Source organism: Mustela lutreola, chromosome X (genome assembly GCF_030435805.1).
Source record: "Mustela lutreola isolate mMusLut2 chromosome X, mMusLut2.pri, whole genome shotgun sequence".
In the NCBI taxonomy this organism is placed as follows: Eukaryota; Metazoa; Chordata; class Mammalia; order Carnivora; family Mustelidae; genus Mustela; species Mustela lutreola.
Window position 1 is genome coordinate 87,285,925 of NC_081308.1, and position 17,923 is coordinate 87,303,847.

General features: G+C 44.0%; 2 protein-coding genes across 9 annotated transcripts in view; both read left to right on the forward strand.

The window, feature by feature from the left end:
* The window catches only part of GPRASP2 (G protein-coupled receptor associated sorting protein 2), a 140,895-nt gene that overhangs the window by 37,106 nt on the left and 85,866 nt on the right, over nucleotides 1–17,923 (forward strand). The window contains exons 1-2 of one of the 6 annotated variants that reach the window (XM_059158262.1): nucleotides 3,560–3,587; nucleotides 4,138–4,216. The exons of the other annotated variants lie outside the window; for them this stretch is intronic. The gene's annotated coding sequence lies outside the window, so the exon portion shown is untranslated. Of the gene's footprint in view, nucleotides 1–3,559; nucleotides 3,588–4,137; nucleotides 4,217–17,923 lie in introns of those variants that run through there. 6 annotated transcript variants of the gene reach the window in all.
* On the forward strand, nucleotides 3,534–9,778 carry GPRASP1 (G protein-coupled receptor associated sorting protein 1). 3 transcript variants are annotated; one of them, XM_059158252.1, is made up of 5 exons: nucleotides 3,534–3,587; nucleotides 4,138–4,216; nucleotides 4,356–4,459; nucleotides 4,550–4,626; nucleotides 4,940–9,778. In XM_059158252.1, exon 5 carries the CDS (start codon nucleotides 5,262–5,264, stop codon nucleotides 9,432–9,434), a length of 4,173 nt encoding a protein of 1,390 aa, XP_059014235.1. In that variant the 5' UTR covers nucleotides 3,534–3,587; nucleotides 4,138–4,216; nucleotides 4,356–4,459; nucleotides 4,550–4,626; nucleotides 4,940–5,261; the 3' UTR covers nucleotides 9,435–9,778. The 3 variants fall into 3 exon arrangements, with proteins under 3 accessions (XP_059014235.1, XP_059014234.1, XP_059014236.1); XM_059158251.1 differs by lacking the exon at nucleotides 4,550–4,626; XM_059158253.1 differs by lacking the exons at nucleotides 3,534–3,587; nucleotides 4,356–4,459; nucleotides 4,550–4,626 and having other exon boundaries at nucleotides 4,136–4,216.

Consider the following 17,923-nt stretch of genomic DNA (forward strand, 5'->3'; position numbering starts at 1 on the left):
CAGAAGCTAGTCAGTGTTAGACGGATGCTAGTAGAGATACTGGGGAGTGAAATCTATGGCTGTTCCAATCAGACCAGAATTCATTTTAGAAGAAAGTAAATAGACTATTACTTGGCACCACAAAGACACAGATCAACATCCTGTTTCAAACCTTTACATACTCTCTGATATTAAAGATGGCACTTAAGTTATCTGATATATACACATTAAGTGCTAATACATACAGAGCTTAAAATAGGTCTTTTCTCAGTTTAATAAATATTAAACAGCAATGAGGTCTGTTCTGTAAATGGATTAAGAACAACTTGTCCAACAAAATTTCAGTCTCACAGTGTACTCTTTCAGTTTGTGGTAGGTCCACTCCCTGTTAGTAAATATCTCGGAATCAGTACTGGATCACCTTGAGAATTACCAGACAAAAGGGGTGCCTGGGTGGCTCAGTGGGTTAAGCCGCTGCCTTCAGCTCAGGTCATGATCTTAGGGTCGTGGGATCGAGTCCCACATCGGGCTCTCTGCTCAGCGGGGAGCCTGCTTCCCTCTCTCTATCTCTCTGCCTGCCTCTCTACCTACTTGTGATCTCTCTCTGTCAATTAAATAAATAAAATCTTTAAAAAAAAAGAATTACCAGACAACATTATGCAGGTATGACCATAAAATTCTAGGATAAAAATTTGAGTAAGAAAGAGACTACAAGTAAATGTAACCTCCACAGGAACAGAGATTTCTTTCACTTGTGTTTCTACTGTATCTCCAGTGCCTAGGATAAAGAAGGTACTCTTAGGTATTTCTTGAATGAATGAAAGGCACCAGAGAATTTAAGAAAGTGAAAGAACAGTTCAAGGAGGCAAGGAGATTCACACACACCCACAGGTCCAGGCAGAGCTCAGACTCCCTTCTTTAAGGCTGGCATTCACCCAAGAGTATATGCTGTGGAATAAAGAAAAAAATGATCCACAGTTCAGCTAAAGCCATTTAAACAGCACAGCAAAAGTAGCCCTCCTCTGATAATTGACATCCATCGTCAGTCCAGATATTGTATAGAATCATCTCCAGATGGTTCTTTATCACTTAAATATTGCACAGTTGTAATAAGTATTTAAATATAAGTGAAACCTAAAGGAAAATATATGAACATTCACGATAAGAATATAGTTCCTTTTCATCATCAAAACCATCAGTGATTTTCAGCAAATGGCAACTTTCTCTAAGATGAACCTAAAAGGCCATTGCAAAAGTCTCTTGTCTTTAGAAAACAGAGACAGGGGATTGCTGGAGAGGGTGGTTATAGGGGTAAGAGATGAGCCCCCAAATTGATCTTCCCAGGGGTTTAGGGCCAAGTAAAGTAAATCAAGGGGAATGGAATTTCAAGAAAAGATGGTGAGTAAATTTAGTTCCTACTGTTACTGTAACACATTACCACATTCTTGGCAGCTTAAAATAACACAAATGTATTAGCTTAACAGCCTTGGATGTTGGGAACACAAAACGGACCTCACTGGTCTGAATTGAAGGTGATGGTCAGGCTTCATTTCTCTAAGGGACCCCGGGCAGAATCTGCTTCCTTGCCTATTCCAGCTTCTGGATGATTGAGGGACATTTATTCCACCTATCATAGTGAAAGTGCCAGCACCTACCTGGGCCCCAGCAGGTTCATGCTCAACCACAGTCCTGCTTAAACGCGTTGCTCTGTTTGCCCCGTGGATCACAGAAAGGAAGGGCTCAAGACTAGAGGAAGGATGTAGGGGTAAAGGAATCAGAAGATTCAAGAACCCGCAAGCTCTGTCCTGGGGAAGTAGGTACATGATGGGGCCTTCTTCCAAAGAATGGCTGGGGAAACTAGACAGGCGTGTATGGCAGGAGGCTGAGATCCAAGCTGGTTCTAACCCCTGCCCACATCTCCACACGGCCAAAGATCATGAGAGCTTGGATGTGACTGCGAGAGAAGACTTAATAGGACAGTTGAAGAGGAGCTAGGAGCCGCCCGACCCCTGGCCATAGGGGCAACAGACAGGAAAGGGCCTAGGACCCAGGGCGGGTCCTGACAAGGAAAAAAGGCCCTCCTTGGGCAACTGTGGGGACTGCAAAACGGCAAAGCATGCTACCAGTTTAAATGAGCAGGGAGACAGCAGCGTGGCAGAAAGAATGGGCGCAGAGCAGGGGTTGGTTTTCTCAGGGTCAAGGTGTAGGTCTGCCTTCCTTTAGAAAAGGCGCGGTGGTGAGGCCTCCGTGGGGGTCCTTCCCGCCCTCCTCCCTTCGGTGGCCCCGCGAAGCGATGAAGGAAGAAAGTGAGAGGGCCATCCACCCCAGAACCTCCAGGGTAGTCGGGCCTTAGGCCGCCTCTCCCCGCAGCCTGCTGTCCTGACAGCCCCTGGCCCACCCGCCTCCAATTAGGATGGTGGACGGAAGTGGGGACAGGGAGGCGGACAGACACTGAGCAGCCGGGGGGGTTCTCACACACCGAGGGGCGGTTGATATCCATCCGCCGCTGTTTGCCACACACCTTCCCTCCCCGCCGCCCCCGACCTCTGGATCCCAGCCCCCACCGCCAACCGTCCCCGGGTCCCATAGGTTGCAGTGCCAGCAACGAGGGGGTGGTCGCCCGCGGAGGTCTGCAGAGGCGGGCTGCCGTGAGCCCGCCCCTTAGGCTCGGGCTCCTCCTGGCCCCGCCCCCTCTGGGTCGGAACTAGGGTGGGCCGGGGAGGGGGCGTCGAGCCCGTTCGCGCCGTATCCCTCCGCCCCCCTTCCCGACACCCTCGCCTCGAGCGTTTCGTGCCGCATCCTGCGCAGCCCCTGCCCAGTTTGGTGCAGCGGCGCGGGGGGCGGGACGCCTCTTTGCGATTCTGGCCGCACGCAAGGCGGTGGGAATCCGAGTGCAGAGCTCCGAGAGGAGGGAGAGGCCGACGACTTGCACCTTGAGCCTGTGAGGGCAAGTGGGGGTGTCGTGGGGGGAGGCGGGGGACCCCCACTGTCGCCTGGCTTACAGGCTGTCCGGACCCCAGACCCTGACAGCCTGGCAAGGAGGAAGCGACCCTGTCGTAGCTGGTCCCTGAGAGAGGTGCGCAACGCCGCGGGACCCCTGGCGAGGAGAGGCGGCGACTGGCCTGGGTCGGGTCCGGGGCACCGGGGCTGGCCGGAGAGGCTTCCTCGGATCCTCTGGAGGCGAACTGCGCCCGCCACTCCGCGGCCAGCTTTCCAGGCGCCCGCGACCCGCCGTCGACGGTGCCTGTACCGGCAGAGACCTGTGGCTGCGGGGGCGTGGTTGGCTCTGCTGCGGAAGAAATGGCGGAGCCGGAGCTGGGGTGTGGAGTGCCCAAGCAGGCCTCCGCGTTGGGGGGCGGGGCGGCCCGGAGCTCTATGCCCAGCTGGTGGGAGTGGATGCCCCTTGGAGTTGGCTGCTTCGGGCCCTGATTCTGGAAAGGGGCCTGTTGGGCCCCGCACCGGGGGTGTTATCCTTTCTACAGTTGCCTGGTTGATGCCAAAGCCTTCTCTCTGCGTGTTAGCTCTGGTGGTTTCCTCCTGCAGGTTGCATCTGTAGAGGAGAGGCTTGGGAAAAAGGAGGAGCGAGACAATGGCCTGGATTTCTGGAGGTGTGTGGCACTGGCGGGGGGGGGGGGGTTCGGGAAATGGGCAGCAGCCATTGAGTGGAAACCACCGGAATGGGGTGACTGTTGGGGGCAAGACAGGTCAGGCATCCAGGAATACCTTCCAAAATTCCCCTTTGTATTAGCTTTCTAAGCACTTTCCTTGCCTTACTCCTTCATCTCCACCCAAAATTCCTGCTACAATTGGGCTAGGACCTGAGGGTGAGACACAAGTCATAATTACAAGTGTCACTGCACATACTGTTTTGTGGAATATGCTGTGTTCTTTCCCCCATTTCTGTAGTACAAGGGAGCGTGAACACCTAGTGGTTAATTCTCATAATTGGAGAAAGGAGTAATGGGAAGAGTGTCATGTGAAGAGTTGTTATCCAGAACTGTGAAACAGAGGGCTAAATTGAATGTGAATATTTTATCAACAGGATCCTAAATGTTAGAAGATAATATGGATACTCTTATTTTTGGTGTTGGTCAGTTCACCAAGCACTCAGTTGCTACCATTATTTCCTGAATGTTTTACCTTTGTGTCTGTCCATAGACTTGCTTGAAGGCTGCTCATGTCTGTAAGGAAGGAGAGAGGAGGAGACTGGTTCAGATCTCTGGAGGTTTCTGTGAAGGTGGGTAAATCAGGAGAGCACTTTAGAGTAAGATCATGGCAAGTGTCTTTGATCCACGTGGGTCTGGGACCTCCTCCACGTCTCCTGTTTGCTGCCAGATTTACACACTGCCACAGCATCCCTTGTCCTTTTCTTGCAGGAGATACTAGGAATTTGGGGGTAGTTGTGAATTGCTCTGAAGGGAAGTAGAAGACCTGAGAGCAGGGACAAGGAGACAGGAAACAGACAAATGGAACTCTTATGGTAAGAGATACTTGCATCAGAGGTCAATGTGCCCTCTTACATATTTAGTAGTCAGGCCCCATTTTCTCCTTTATTATTACTTATTCCTAGGATATCCTCCAAGTTGCTTTAGGGTTTGACAACACGAATCAAGGGAAGAAGGGGAAAATCAGACGACATCCATATAGGTTGGTATGAGAGTAGGTACAGCTTTGGGTGGGGAAGTGGAAATCAACACTGGCCTAAGAGCTATTAGGGTACTTTGGGGGCTTCTAAACTTCTCCCATTGCTAACACTTACTAGTTTCATACCTGTTTTGTATCAGGCAAAGTAACATGGCAAACTCTGGGGTAAAACATGGGTGAAATGAGGATGACAAAAGACAGTCTAAGTACTCTCAACTGTCCTGCTAAACATTCAAAGTCCAGTCTCTGTGTGAATCTCTGCACAGAACAACACAATTAGAAGAGATTCAAAGCCCATGTCATTCTCTTTCCATAGATCCACCTCCAGTGGCAGCTCTGGTGGTGTTGGAATTGCTGCTGATCACTACCCTCAACAGGTCTGCACCCAGCCGGGAACATCCATCATCCCCCCAGCTTGGTTGTGCCTCCTCTGCACTTTGTGATATTGACTGAGGCTAGGCTTCAGAAGGAGGTTGATTGACTGATGGACTAGTGATTGATTCTAACCTTTGTTTCCAACTATACCACCTGAATCACTGAAAGATCAGAGTGTCAAGATACAGAACTGTGGGAGATCTGTGGTAGAGGCTGAGACTGGGGTGGGGTTACTTAACTAGGCCTCTTCTGTAACTTGTACCATGACTGGAGCTGAGATTGAACCTGCTGCCCAGGCAAAGCCTGAAAAGAAGGCTGGAGAAGAGGTTGGGGGTGGGGCTGAAAGAGAGAATGAAATCCCATTGGTGGTCAGACCCAAGGTTAGGACCCAGGCACAGGTAATTCCTGGGGTAAGGCCTAAATCTGATGCCGTGGTAGTAGGTGGTGCAAGGCCCAGAGCTGAACCTGTGGGAGTAGGTGCAATGCATCCAAAGCCTGAGGCCAAGGCAATCCCTGGGTCAAGACCCTCAGATAAGGCCCATTCTTGGGCCCAAACTGAGTTTGATAGTAAAGCAATGTTGAAGACAGGGGGAGTGTCCCAGACCAATACCATAGCCTGGCAACTGGTCAGTACTGAGTCTGGGTCAGCTGCTAAATCTAAGACATTATCTATGGATAGGGAACTGATCAGTGTGGATACTGAGTCCTTTTCTGGCACCAAGGTCAAGTACCAATCAGGAAAACAGCCTTTGTTTGGGTCAGAGGAGAAGACCAATGTTGGGTCCTGGTGGTGCCCCAGGCCTACATCCAAACAAGAGATCTCTCAGAAGTATGATTTCAGTTGGGCGGACAGATCCTCTATGAGTTCCTGGTTCTGGAGTGGAGAAGAGGTCAATACAAAGTTTCATCCTAGAGGCAGGGTAAAGGCCAGTTCCAGATCGAGGCGCATAGCTAGAGAAGAGGCCATGTTTAGGCCCACTATCAATCAGGAGTACTATATCTTGTCTAGTTCTGGCTCTGAGGATGAATCTTTTAAGACATCCGGGCTCTGGGCCAGAGAAAAGACTAATACCTGGTCCAGGCCCAAGGAGGAAATCAATAACAGGTCCAGGTTTAGGTCCAAGAAAGAAATCTCTGAGTCCAGTTCTGGATCTGGATGTGAAGACAATGTGAAGTCCTGGTTCTGGGCTAAGGAGGAAGCCAAATCCAGGTCCAAACCCAGAATCAGGAAAGGGGCCAATGTCAGGGCGAGGCACAGGGCAAAGCAAGAAGCTTCCATTGATTTTGTTTCTGGATCTGTAGATGTAGTCAAAAAAGAGTCCTGGTTCTGGCCTAGAGAAAAGGCTGATAATTTGTCAAAGCCCAAGTCCAAGAAAGAGGCCAGGACCAGAATAACAGCAAAGGAAAAGGTGAAAACTAAGGCCAGAGCCAGGGCCAGGAAAGAAGCCAAGTCTGAGGAGGAGTTCCTCCTTGGGAACTGGTTCTGGGCTACAGAAGAGTCCAGTGTAGTTGGTGGGTCCAGTGTCAAGTACAGTTCTCAAGGGGAGGATGAGTCAGTTGTTGGCAGTTGGTTCTGGACTGAAGAAGAAGCCAGTATGAGGACTGATGCCAGCAGTAAATCCAGACCAAGGGCTGAGGAAGAGTCTGCTGGTAATTCCATGCTTGGTTCTGGGGAAAATATCAGTATGGAAACTGGGTCTGAGGCTACCTTCAAATCTGTGGTAGCATATGATAAAGGAAAGGTCATTGCTGGTTCCTGCTTCTGGGCAAGTGAAGAAATCAACCTAGAGGCTGAGGAAGAGACCATCTTTGGTCCCTGGTTTTGGGTCAGTGATGAGACCAGTGTAGAAGCTGATGTTAGAGCCAGCTGTGCATCTAGGCCAAGGTCTGAGGAAGAAGAGGTCATTGGTCCCTGGTTCTGGGATAGAAAGGTCGATACAGAGGCTGAGTTTGGAGAAGAAGCCAGTCCAGAAGATGAAGAAGAGACAATATTCGGGGAGTGGTTTTGGGCTGGAAACCAGGCCCAGATAGATTCTGGGGTTAAAATCAGCTGTGACACCATGCCAGGAGCTGAGGAGGAGCCCATTATTGGGTCATGGTTCTGGGATGGAGTAGAAGCTTATATAGGAACTGAGGTCAGCAACAAGTCTAGTCTGAAGGACAAGGAAGAGGTTATTCTGTCATCTTGGTTTGGGACCACAGAAGAGGTCAGTATGCAGTATGGAGCTGGTGCCAGATGTAAATTTATGGCATGGGCTGAAGAGATGAATAATGAGTCTTGCTTCTTGGGTGAAGATGATCCCTGCATGTATACTGCCAATGGAGGCAGCTGGAAGTTAAGGCCAGAGGAGGAACAGGACAGTGTTGATTCATCATTCTTGTCCAGAAAATACACAAGCCCAGAGATCATTATAGGGCCCTGGTTATGGGCTACAGAAGAGGTCACTATAGATGATGGGACTGGAGAAGAGGCCAAGGCACTAATGGAGGAGGAGACCGTGATCACATCCTGGTTCTGGAAAGGAGATAAAACCAGTAGAGAGGCTACAGACAGAGAAGAATCCAAGCCAGATGCTGAGGCGCAGGACATTATTGATTCTTGGTTCTGGGCTGGGGAAGAGGACAGGCTCAAGACAGCAGCTGAGGCTAGAGAAAAGGACAGGCTGGCAACTGAGAAGGAAGCTATTGTTGGGTCCTGGTTCTGGGCCAGGGAAGAGATCATTAGGAAAGAGACTGGCTTTTGCAATAATTCCAGTCCAGAGGCCAAAGAGGAGGAAGCCACTGTTGGGTCTTGGTTCTGGGCTGAAGAAGAGGCCAATTTGGAGGCAGGAGCCAGTTTTGAGTCCATGCCAGTGACTGAGGAAGAGGAAATCATTGTTGGGTCCTGGTTTTGGGCTGAAGAAGAAGACAGTACAGAGTTTGGGCCTCAGGCAGTAGAAGAGAGCAGGTCAAACACTGAAGAAGAAATCATTTTTGGATCCTGGTTCTATGCTGCAAAGGAAGTCAGTGCAGAAGCAGAGAAATGCTGTGCATCTCAGCCAGAGGATGATGAGGAGATAATTGTTGAGTCCTGGTTCTGGTCTGAAGAGAAGGACATTAATGAGACTGGAACTGTTGTTACCTGTGAGTCCAGGCTAGAAAACAAGGAAGGGACAGTTGTTGGGTCTTGGTTTGGAGCTAAAGATGAGGCCAATAACAGGAATGGGTATGGGACCAACTATGAGACTAGGACAGTAGCTGAGGAGGATGAAGCCATAGTGGGGTCCTGGTTCTGGGCAGGAGATGAGTCCCATTTTGAATCAAATCCTAGGCCTGTGTTCAGGGCCATTCCCAGGTCTAAGTGTTCATTTGAGCAGGAGCCTGATGCCTCACACAGGCCCCAGACCTGGGAAGAGGTCACCATTCAATTCAAGCCTGGTCCATGGGGTAGGGTTGGCTTCCCATCTCCAATCCCCTTTAGATTTCCAAAAGAGGCAGCATGTCTGTTCTCTGAAATGTTTGGAGAAAAGCCCAAGCACATGGAACTTAACACAGGAGGGGAAGAGCAGGAATCTTTGCTTCAGCCTGAACCTGAGTTCCTATTTCAGTATGATCCATCCTATAGGTCAGTCAGGGAAATTCGGGAGCATCTTAGAACCCGAGAGAGTGCGGAGCCTGACAGTTGGTCCTGCAGCTGCATACAATGTGAGGTCAAAATTGGTTCTGAAGAGTTTGAAGAACTCCTTTTATTAATGGACAAAATCCGAGATCCTTTTATTCATGAAATCTCTAAAATCACAATGGGTATGAGAAGTGCTTCTCAATTTACCCGAGATTTCATTCGGGATTCAGGTGTTGTCTCACTTATTGAAACCCTGCTCAATTATCCTTCCTCCCGAGTTAGGACAAGTTTTTTGGAAAATATGATTCGTTTGGCTCCACCTTATCCAAATCTAAACATGATTCAGACATATGTGTGTCAGGTGTGTGAAGAAACCCTTGCTTACAGCTTAGATTCCCCTGAACAGCTATCTGGAATAAGGATGGTTAGACATCTCACTACAACTACTGACTACCACACACTAGTTGCCAAGTATATGTCTGGATTTCTCTCCTTGTTAGCTATGGGCAATACCAAAACAAGGTTTCATGTTCTGAAAATGCTAATGAATTTGTCTGAAAATCCTGTCATGACAAAAGAACTACTCAGTGCTGAAGCAATGTCAGAATTTATGAGCTTTTTTAAAAGGAAAGAGACGAATGACAATATTCAAGTTGTTCTAACAATGTTTGAGAATATTGGTAATAACATCAAAAAGGAGTCAGTGTTGTTCACTGATGATGATTTCAGTCTTGAGCCACTTATTTCTGCATTCCATGAAGTTGAGGAATTTGCTAAGGAACTGCAAAGCAAGACAGATGGTCAAAAGGACCCTGAGGCAGACCAAGAAAATTAGTATGATTAATCACTTGCCTTTGCCCTTATGTTCCTAAGTTAACAATTCCTTGAATAATGTTTTGATTTACATAGTTGGTTCTGTGTTGTAATGTACATCTTTGTTGCCAACACTGACTTTGCCCAACTCTGTATGAGCTGAATCATTATTCTGATGCCAAATGAAAATTAGAACTGAAAGCACATTTGTTGATATTTTCATTTTTGTCCAGATTGTGACACTTAGTATTTAAGCCAAAGTGAACTGAGCCATCAAAAGTAAGCCAGTTACCCTTACGATTATTCTAGTGTATTGAGGTCTATTTGAGGAGTATTTGTGTTTTTAATAAAGTTGTGTTAAAGTTGTCAGAAGTCACCCTTCTTGAACTTAAAATATAGATGCAAATCTAACACAGGAACACACGTAGGTAATTAATGCATAAATACTATGCTCCTTGAAAAAGCTTTTTCCTAATAACTTGGAATGCAGAGGTTACCATGGGCTGCTACTCAGGGCATGCCTCAGAGAAAAAGGACCCAATTAAGTTGGGCTCTGGAACCTTTAAAAAAGACTGGGTGGTATGAAGAAAAACCTGGAGTTGAGAAAGGTGTTTCCATGGGAATGAGTTATCCAGTCAGCCTGGAGTGGTTAAAGGATATAGAGGATGAGGTAAGTTTTGGAGAGCTGAGCAGTTGCATTTTGCAGCTCAAAGTATGGGAGTTTCTTTGATACTGCCTAAAAATTAAAAGAATAAGAGGAAAGTAGGCAATAACTGAGTCAGGAAAACCATTTGTTCAGGGTGGTGCCTATGGAAAATGTTACAGTAATACAATACAGCCACTAAAAGTGATGATGTAAGATTTTTAAATTGAATTAAGAAAAGCTCTGATGCTTTATTTGGTGAAATAAGCAAGATTGGTATACAAGGAAACTATAACTCTATTATGAAAGTAAATGTGTGTGAGTGGACCAAGTTTATGCAAGCTTATATTTGATGATGGGGAAAAATCGTATCAAAGGAATAAATAATTCTAAGAGACTACAATTTCAAAAAAAAAAAAACTAGCTTGCCAAATAAAAATACATAAGTTAAAGGGAATAAACTTTAAAATTACCAGAGCTCCTGAATCATACCACAGGTTTTTCACATTCAAAAATGTAATATATATTCAGACAGGAGTAAAAGTCAGGCATATAGTTGTTTTGGATGGAGGGTAGAGGATGAAGGTGAGTGCAGGTTAAGGGGAAATACAAAGTTGTTTGTTTGTTTTTTCCAGGAAGATAACCAGACATGCTGACCCTGTTATTTTTTTGCTTGTTTTAAGAATGCAAAGTGTTTTGGTTTTTTTCTTACCCGACTCTGGTATTCAAGGTTTATGGAAGCAAGGCAAAGTGGCAGTTTTGCTTGCCTTCAGAAACCACAAGCATTAACAGGGATGGTCCTGGTAGTGGGCATTGGAGTTTAAGCTTGTCTTACTTATCAGTATTTTTCAAGGTCGATTGGTGTATCTGTGTGTGTGTGTGTGTGTGTGTGTGTGTGTTAATATGTTGTCCGAGTATCATACAGAATAATAAAAATCAGTTTGTCTCCAAACTCCTCATCGAATATTCCTCACCAGCCCTGTGCTCCTAACAGAGCAGGGCCCAGGTCTAGCGCTAGGGCTGGGAGCTCTGGCTCCAAATCCAGCCTTCCTTCAGCTCTCTATCTTCACCAGAGACCAAAGCTTCAGATTCTTCTAGCAAGTATCTCCACTTCAGGGGCAGAAGATTCTGCCTTTCATGCTGCAGGGCTGCAGCAGGCAAGCTGACTGCATGGTCATGTGAGGCTCGTGGTGGCTCACATGACGGGGCTCTCTCCTGGGCAAACACAGAGGTGTGCCGCACGGAAAAGGGGCGGGAATGACGTGCACTTGACGAGTGAGACACTGCCGTGGGAGGGTGGTAATGCGTTGTGGTGGGTGGGTGGGTGTCTCCGCATGCTGAGCTAACCTGGAAAGGAATGTCTTGAGCCATCAGAATTAACAGCATTTGTTGGTAGAGGGCAGAGCCCCTCGGCCTATTGCCAGCATCTTAGCTGGGGTCAGTCTTTCTCCTGAGATCTCAAGAGGCAGGAAGTAATCCTGAGGGAGGCAACACGTGGAGTGAAGCAGCGGTTGCTGTTGGAGGAAGTGGGTGTGAGGCCTGGAAATGTCATCTGTGGGAGGTGGTGGCTGAGACTAGGTGTGGGTGCAGGGAGTGCCCCCGACCCTCCTCTCTGCTCTCTCCTTCCTTTTAAACATCCCTGCCCCACTCCCAGCCTCCCTACCCAGCTCCATGCGACACTGTTTTTATTTGTGGGGTGGGAGGTAGACACACGGAGGAAATTGGCTTCAGGGGTACCCAGAGAGAAGAAACAGTGAAATGGCGATTTCTGCACACCAGTGGCGTTTTTCTGAAAAGGCAGGGATGGGAACTGATAAGGTATGTGACCCTCATTACCACTCCCTTTGTCTCACCTAGTTGGCACTCTTTGTTGTCTGTCTTTCAAACGGTGGGGATGGCTAAGCTCAATACTGGGGGAGAATTGGAGTGGACAAGACTGACTTACTCCAAGGCTCCAGCTGCTTGGAGATGCGAGAGGAATTAAGCTCAATCTCGCCAGCTCTGTGAGAGGCAACACACTTAAGAGGAAGGACCCTAGATGCTTTGGGCCCTTCACATAGGATTTCTCATTAGTATTACAGCAAGCTTCTCAACTCCCAAGAGGATCCCTGGATCTCATCTCAGGCAGCAGCATTCTGGGTGTCTGCCCTGGATATGAGGTTCTGAAAGGGCCTAGTCCCATCGTATCCCTCCCCATACACACAAACATAGCTCCCTCCCATATAAGGATACAAGGGTCACTGCTCTACCTGCCATATCTGAGGTCCTTTCCTTTTCAGTCTTGAACTTTAAAGGAAGGTCTTTCTAGGAACCACCTACAGAAAATGGTTTATGGATGGTCTCACAGGTTACCCTCTGGGGACCTTTCCTCGTTTTTATTTTCTGGCCAAAGCATTAGACTTCATGATTTACGGTGAACCACTGTGGCACTGCCTTATTTGTGTTGATCCCTTTTGGTCAGAGCCCACTGTGAAATAGCCACAGGATATCAACCTCTTTTTTTTTTTTTTTTAAGGAAAATATAGTTAGGAAAATAAATTTTACTAATCCCTCTAATCTATTTGCATATTTTACAGACTTGAAGCCAGTTGATACATAGATACCTTTCTCATTTTTTACAGCTGAATAACACTTCCTTTTGTCACTACTCTAATTTGTTCAGTCACACTATATGTAGATATTTATTTCTAATATTTTGCTGTTATAATTAGTGCTGGACAGATAACCTCATGCAAATATATTTTTGTGTGGTTAGAGGTCTGTTTTCAGGGTAGATTCCTAGAAATGGGGATAGTGAATCCTGGAAGTGGGGATGGATGATATGCATGTGCAGTGTAGTTTTATTAGGTATTCTCAAATACCCTCTAAAGGGGTATTACACATTTGGACACTCAACAGCAATGTAGGAGAGTTTCTGTTTCGCTACAACCTTGTCAATCAACTTATCCTTTTGATATTTGTAGACTAGTTAGTGATGTCACCTCTCTCATTCCTAATGTTAGTAATTGGGTTTTCCCTTTTGTCTTCTTTATCCTTTTAATAAATTACTAATAATTACTAATTAGTATATCTATTAATTACTAATAATAAAATCCCACCAAGGGCCAGCCGTGCAAGCAGACCTTTATAAGGCTAGCAAATTCAGGTCTGTCATATTAACTCTTCTACACATATGGTAAATGGTGTTGGAATAATTACCTAGGCATTTGGGAAAACAAAGTTAGACCTTGATACACATAAGCAAATTCCCGGAAATCTAGGTGTCTTAAATTTTTTTTTTTTTGGTATCTTAAATATTTTAAAAGGAATGGGTGAGTGAAGAAGAAGAAACACTCATTTATCTAGAATGAAGTTGGCTTGTGTTTTGTAGAGGAAAATGGACATGGTTTCTTTCCACATAATACCAGTATCATTTATTAAATAATCTGCCTCTACTCCAACAATTCCTAATGTCTCTTTTGTAGTGTATGGAATTGGTTTTGTATGTTTCTGAGGTAAATGCTCCCTGGTGTTAGAAATATACAGGATTGCTTATTGCAGCTTATAATAACCATGTGGGTTATCTGGAATGTTATATCCATTATTCACATCTGTGATCAGACTACTCCAGTTAATTTTTATCATTTTACCTTATCTTTAATATAATAGCATTATATTGATTGGGGCTGAGAGGTACTGAAATTCTCATATAACTCCTTTGAAACTCTTGGAATTTCAAAATGGAAAATATTTTGGCCAGGTCAAAGAATATGTCTCTGTGTTGCCAAAGCTAGCTCATTGTCTTTCATGCAGGCTTTCATGATGGTGCTCATTACCTAGATGACTTTTTAAAGAATCCACAATATCTCTGCCTCAACCATACCAGCTCAGAAGTTTAATTTCCTCACACAAAAAAATAGCATCCATTTATATATGGTGTGCTCATAATTAATAAAATCACAAGGTTTATATAGAATCCAGAGTGTCAGTTTACTAATTTGTACAGGGTAATAACAACATCAAAGGAAAGGAAATAATATTATCCATTGGATCCTCCTACTGTATGTACACCTATAGGAAATTAAAATCAAAACCAGAAGGTCAATTAAGTTGAATTTAGAAGTAAATACTTTTCATATATATTTAAATGTGTGAAAGTTTGTTTTAAGGTTGGAAGGGAAGATTACTTTTATTTTAAATTTTAACTTAAATTTTATTTAAATTTAATTTATTAAATTTATTAATAATTATTAATTATGGTTATTAATAATATTTAAAAGATCATTTATAAATCATAAATTTTAAATTATGAAAATATATGAAAAATTATAAAATTATTTATAGTTATTTAAATTAATAATTTAATTTATTAGATTTAATTTGAATTTTAAATTAATTTTTAAAAAATTTTTTTAAATTTATTTTCAGCATAACAGTATTCATTATTTTTGCACCACACCCAGTGCTCCATGCAATCCATGCTCTCTCTAATACCCACCACCTGGTTCCCCAACCTCCTAACCCCTGCCGCTTCAAACCCCTCAAATTGTTTTTCAGAGTCCGTAGTCTCTCATGGTTCGCCTCCCCTTCCAATTTTCCCCAACTCCCTTCTCCTCTCTAACTCCCCTTGTTCTTCATGCTATTTGTTATGCTCCACAAATAAGTGAAACCATATGATAATTGACTCTGTCTGCTTGACTTATTTCACTCAGCATAATCTCTTCCAGTCCCGTCCATGTTGCTACAAAAGTTGGGTATTCGTCCTTTCTCATGGAGGCATAGTACTCCATAGTGTATATGGACCACATTTTCCTTATCCATTTGTCTGTTGAAGGGCATTTTGGTTCTTTCCACAGTTTGGCGACCGTGGCCATTGCTGCTAGAAAAATTGGGGTACAGATGGCCCTTCTTTTCACTACATCTGTATCTTTGGGGTAAATAACAAGTAGTGCAATTGCAGGGTCATAGGGAAGCTCTATTTTTAATTTCTTGAGGAATCTCCACACTGTTCTCCAAAGAGGCTGCACCAACTTGCATTCCCACCAACAGTGTAAGAGGGTTCCCCTTTCTCCACATCCCCTCCAACACATGTTGTTTCCTGTCTTGCTAATATTGGCTATTCTAACTGGTGTAAGGTGGTATTTCAATGTGGTTTTAATTTGAATCTCCCTGATGGCTAGTGATGATGAACATTTTTTCATGTGTCTGATAGCCATTTGTATGTCTTCATTGGAGAAGTCTCTGTCCATATCTTCTGCCCATTTTTTGATATGATTATCTGTTTTGTGTGTGTTGAGTTTGAGGAGTTCTTTATAGATCCTGGATATCAACCTTTTGTCTGTACTGTCATTTGCAAATATATTCTCCCATTCCGTGGTTTGCCTCTTTGTTTTTTTGACTGTTTCCTTTGCTGTGCAGAAGCTTTTGATCTTGATGAAGTCCCAAAAGTTTATTTTGGCTTTTGTTTCCTTTGCCTTTGGAGACATATCTTGAAAGAAGTTGCTGTGGTTGATATCGAAGAGATTGCTGCCTATGTTCTCCTCTAAGATATTGATGGATTCCTGTCTCACGTTGAGGTCTTTTATCCATTTTGAGTTTATCTTTGCGTATGGTGTAAAGAATGGTCAAGTTTAATTCTTCTACATATAGCTGTCCAGTTTTCCCAGCACTGTTTATTGAAGAGACTGTCTTTTTTTCCCACTGTATGTTTTTTCCTGTTTTGTCGAACATTATTTGCCCATAAAGATATCAAGATACATCCAGGAAGAATCAAAACAACTTTCCTCGCCCACACTGAGAATTTATAACCACTCTTCCATCTTTTTCTTCCACCAGTGTTTCTGTGTTTTTGTGTTTGTCCTGATAGTATATAAATATTACACTTGGGGTTCTTTGGAACAAGGTTCTTCCTTTATTTGCATATATATATAATTTCTCATGTCATATACTTTTATCAGTCTTTTTGTTTGTTTTTGTTTGTATACTTCATAAATCTTATCTTGGTGCCTATTTGGGCTGAACCTTCTCTTTTATCTTCCCTTTCTTTCCTGTCTCTCTCTCGCTCTTTTTTTTTTCTTTTTCTTTTCTCTTTTCTCTCGTTTGGGTGAGGCATCCTGATTGCTCAGAAGTGTTCCAGGGTGCACCTTGACTGCACCATGGTTGATACATCCAGCTACATCTGTTCAGTCATCTCTCACCAAAATCACTGGGAGGAGGAATGCCCAACAGAAGAAAAATACAGAGGATGGACCTTCTGCAACAGAGCTACTGGCTATCAACATAGACAATATGTCAGAAAGAGAATTCAGGCTAACCATTATCCAGGCAATAACTAGGTTGGAGAATCCCATGGATGACCAAAAGGAATTGATTAGGGCCGAACTGAAAGCGACCAGAGATGATGTTCACAATGTTAGGGCAGAGCTAAAAGCTACCAGGGCTGAGGTTCACAATGCTCTCAATGAGTTCCAATCTAATTTAAATTCTCTCAAAGCTAGGGTAACTGAGACAGAAGATAGAATTAGTGATCTGGAGGACAAACAGAGAGAAAGGATCAGGAGGAAGTCTGGAACAAACAGCTTAGAAACCACAAAAACAGAATCAGGGAAATAAATGATGCCATGAAACGTTCCAACGTCAGAAGTATTGGAATCCCGGAAGGGGAGGAGAAAGAAAGAATTCTAGAAGATATAGTGGAACAAGTTCTTCATGAAAATTTTCCCAATCTCGCGAATGGAGCCAGCATTCATGTACTAGAGGCTGAAAGGTCTCCACCCAAGATTATACATTCCAAAAAAACAGAAGGCACATGATAGTCAAATTGAGGAATCATAATTGTAGGTATAATCTCTTAAAAGCCGCTCTGACAAAGAGGCTCCTTACTTACAGAGGAAAGCCCATCAGAATAACGTCAGACTTGTCCACAGAGACCTGGCAAGCCAGAAAGGGCTGGCAAGTTATATTCAGGGCACTAAATGAGAAGAACATGCAGCCAAGAATACTTTATCCAGCAAGACTTACATTCAAAATGAATGGAGAGATAAAGAGTTTCCAAGAGTGGCAAGGCTTAAAAGACTATGCAACCACCAAGCTAACACTGCAGGAAATAATTTATTTTATTTTTCAAAATTTCTCCTCCTTCATTGAGATATAATTGACAAAATCATTGCACAAGTTTAAGGTGAACAATGTGATTATTCAATATACATATATATTGTGAAATGATTAACACAAATAGGTTAGTTGACATCATCACCTCCTGTAGTTATCATGTGTGTGTGCACGCGCACATACACAAACTTCAATTTACAATACAGTTAACTCCACTCATCAGGATGTATGTTAGATACCCAGGACTGAATCATCTTATAACTGCAAGTTATTAACTCTTTGAACTCATCTCCCCATTTCTCACACCTACCTGGCAACTACTTATTTTGTTTCTATGAGTTTGACTTTTTTTACTTACATTCCATACATAAGTGAGAACATACGGTATTAGTCTTTCTCTGATTTCTTTCACTTAGCATAATGCCCTCAAGTTCCAGCTATGTTGTCTCAGATGCCAGGATTCTCTTTTGTCTCATGGCTGAATAATATTCTATTTTAAAAGTATTACATTTTCTTTATTAATTTATCCATCAGTGCATAATTAGGTAGTTTCTATGTCTTGGCTCTTGTGAACAATACTGCAAAGGAACATGGGGGTGCAGATATCTTTTTGAGATAGTGATTTCCTCTCCTTAGAAAATATACCCAGAAATTGGATTTTGGAGTCCTATGGTAGTTCTATTTTTAATTTTTTGAAAAGCATCCACACAGTTTTCCACAGTGACTGTTCCAATTTACATTCCCAGCAACAGTGCAGAAGAGTTTCTTCACATTCTTGG

Coding starts and splice junctions, on each gene's coding strand:
- GPRASP1 (XM_059158252.1), top strand. CDS start 5,262: ATGACTGGAGCTGAGATTGAACCTGCTGCCCAGGCAAAGCCTGAAAAG.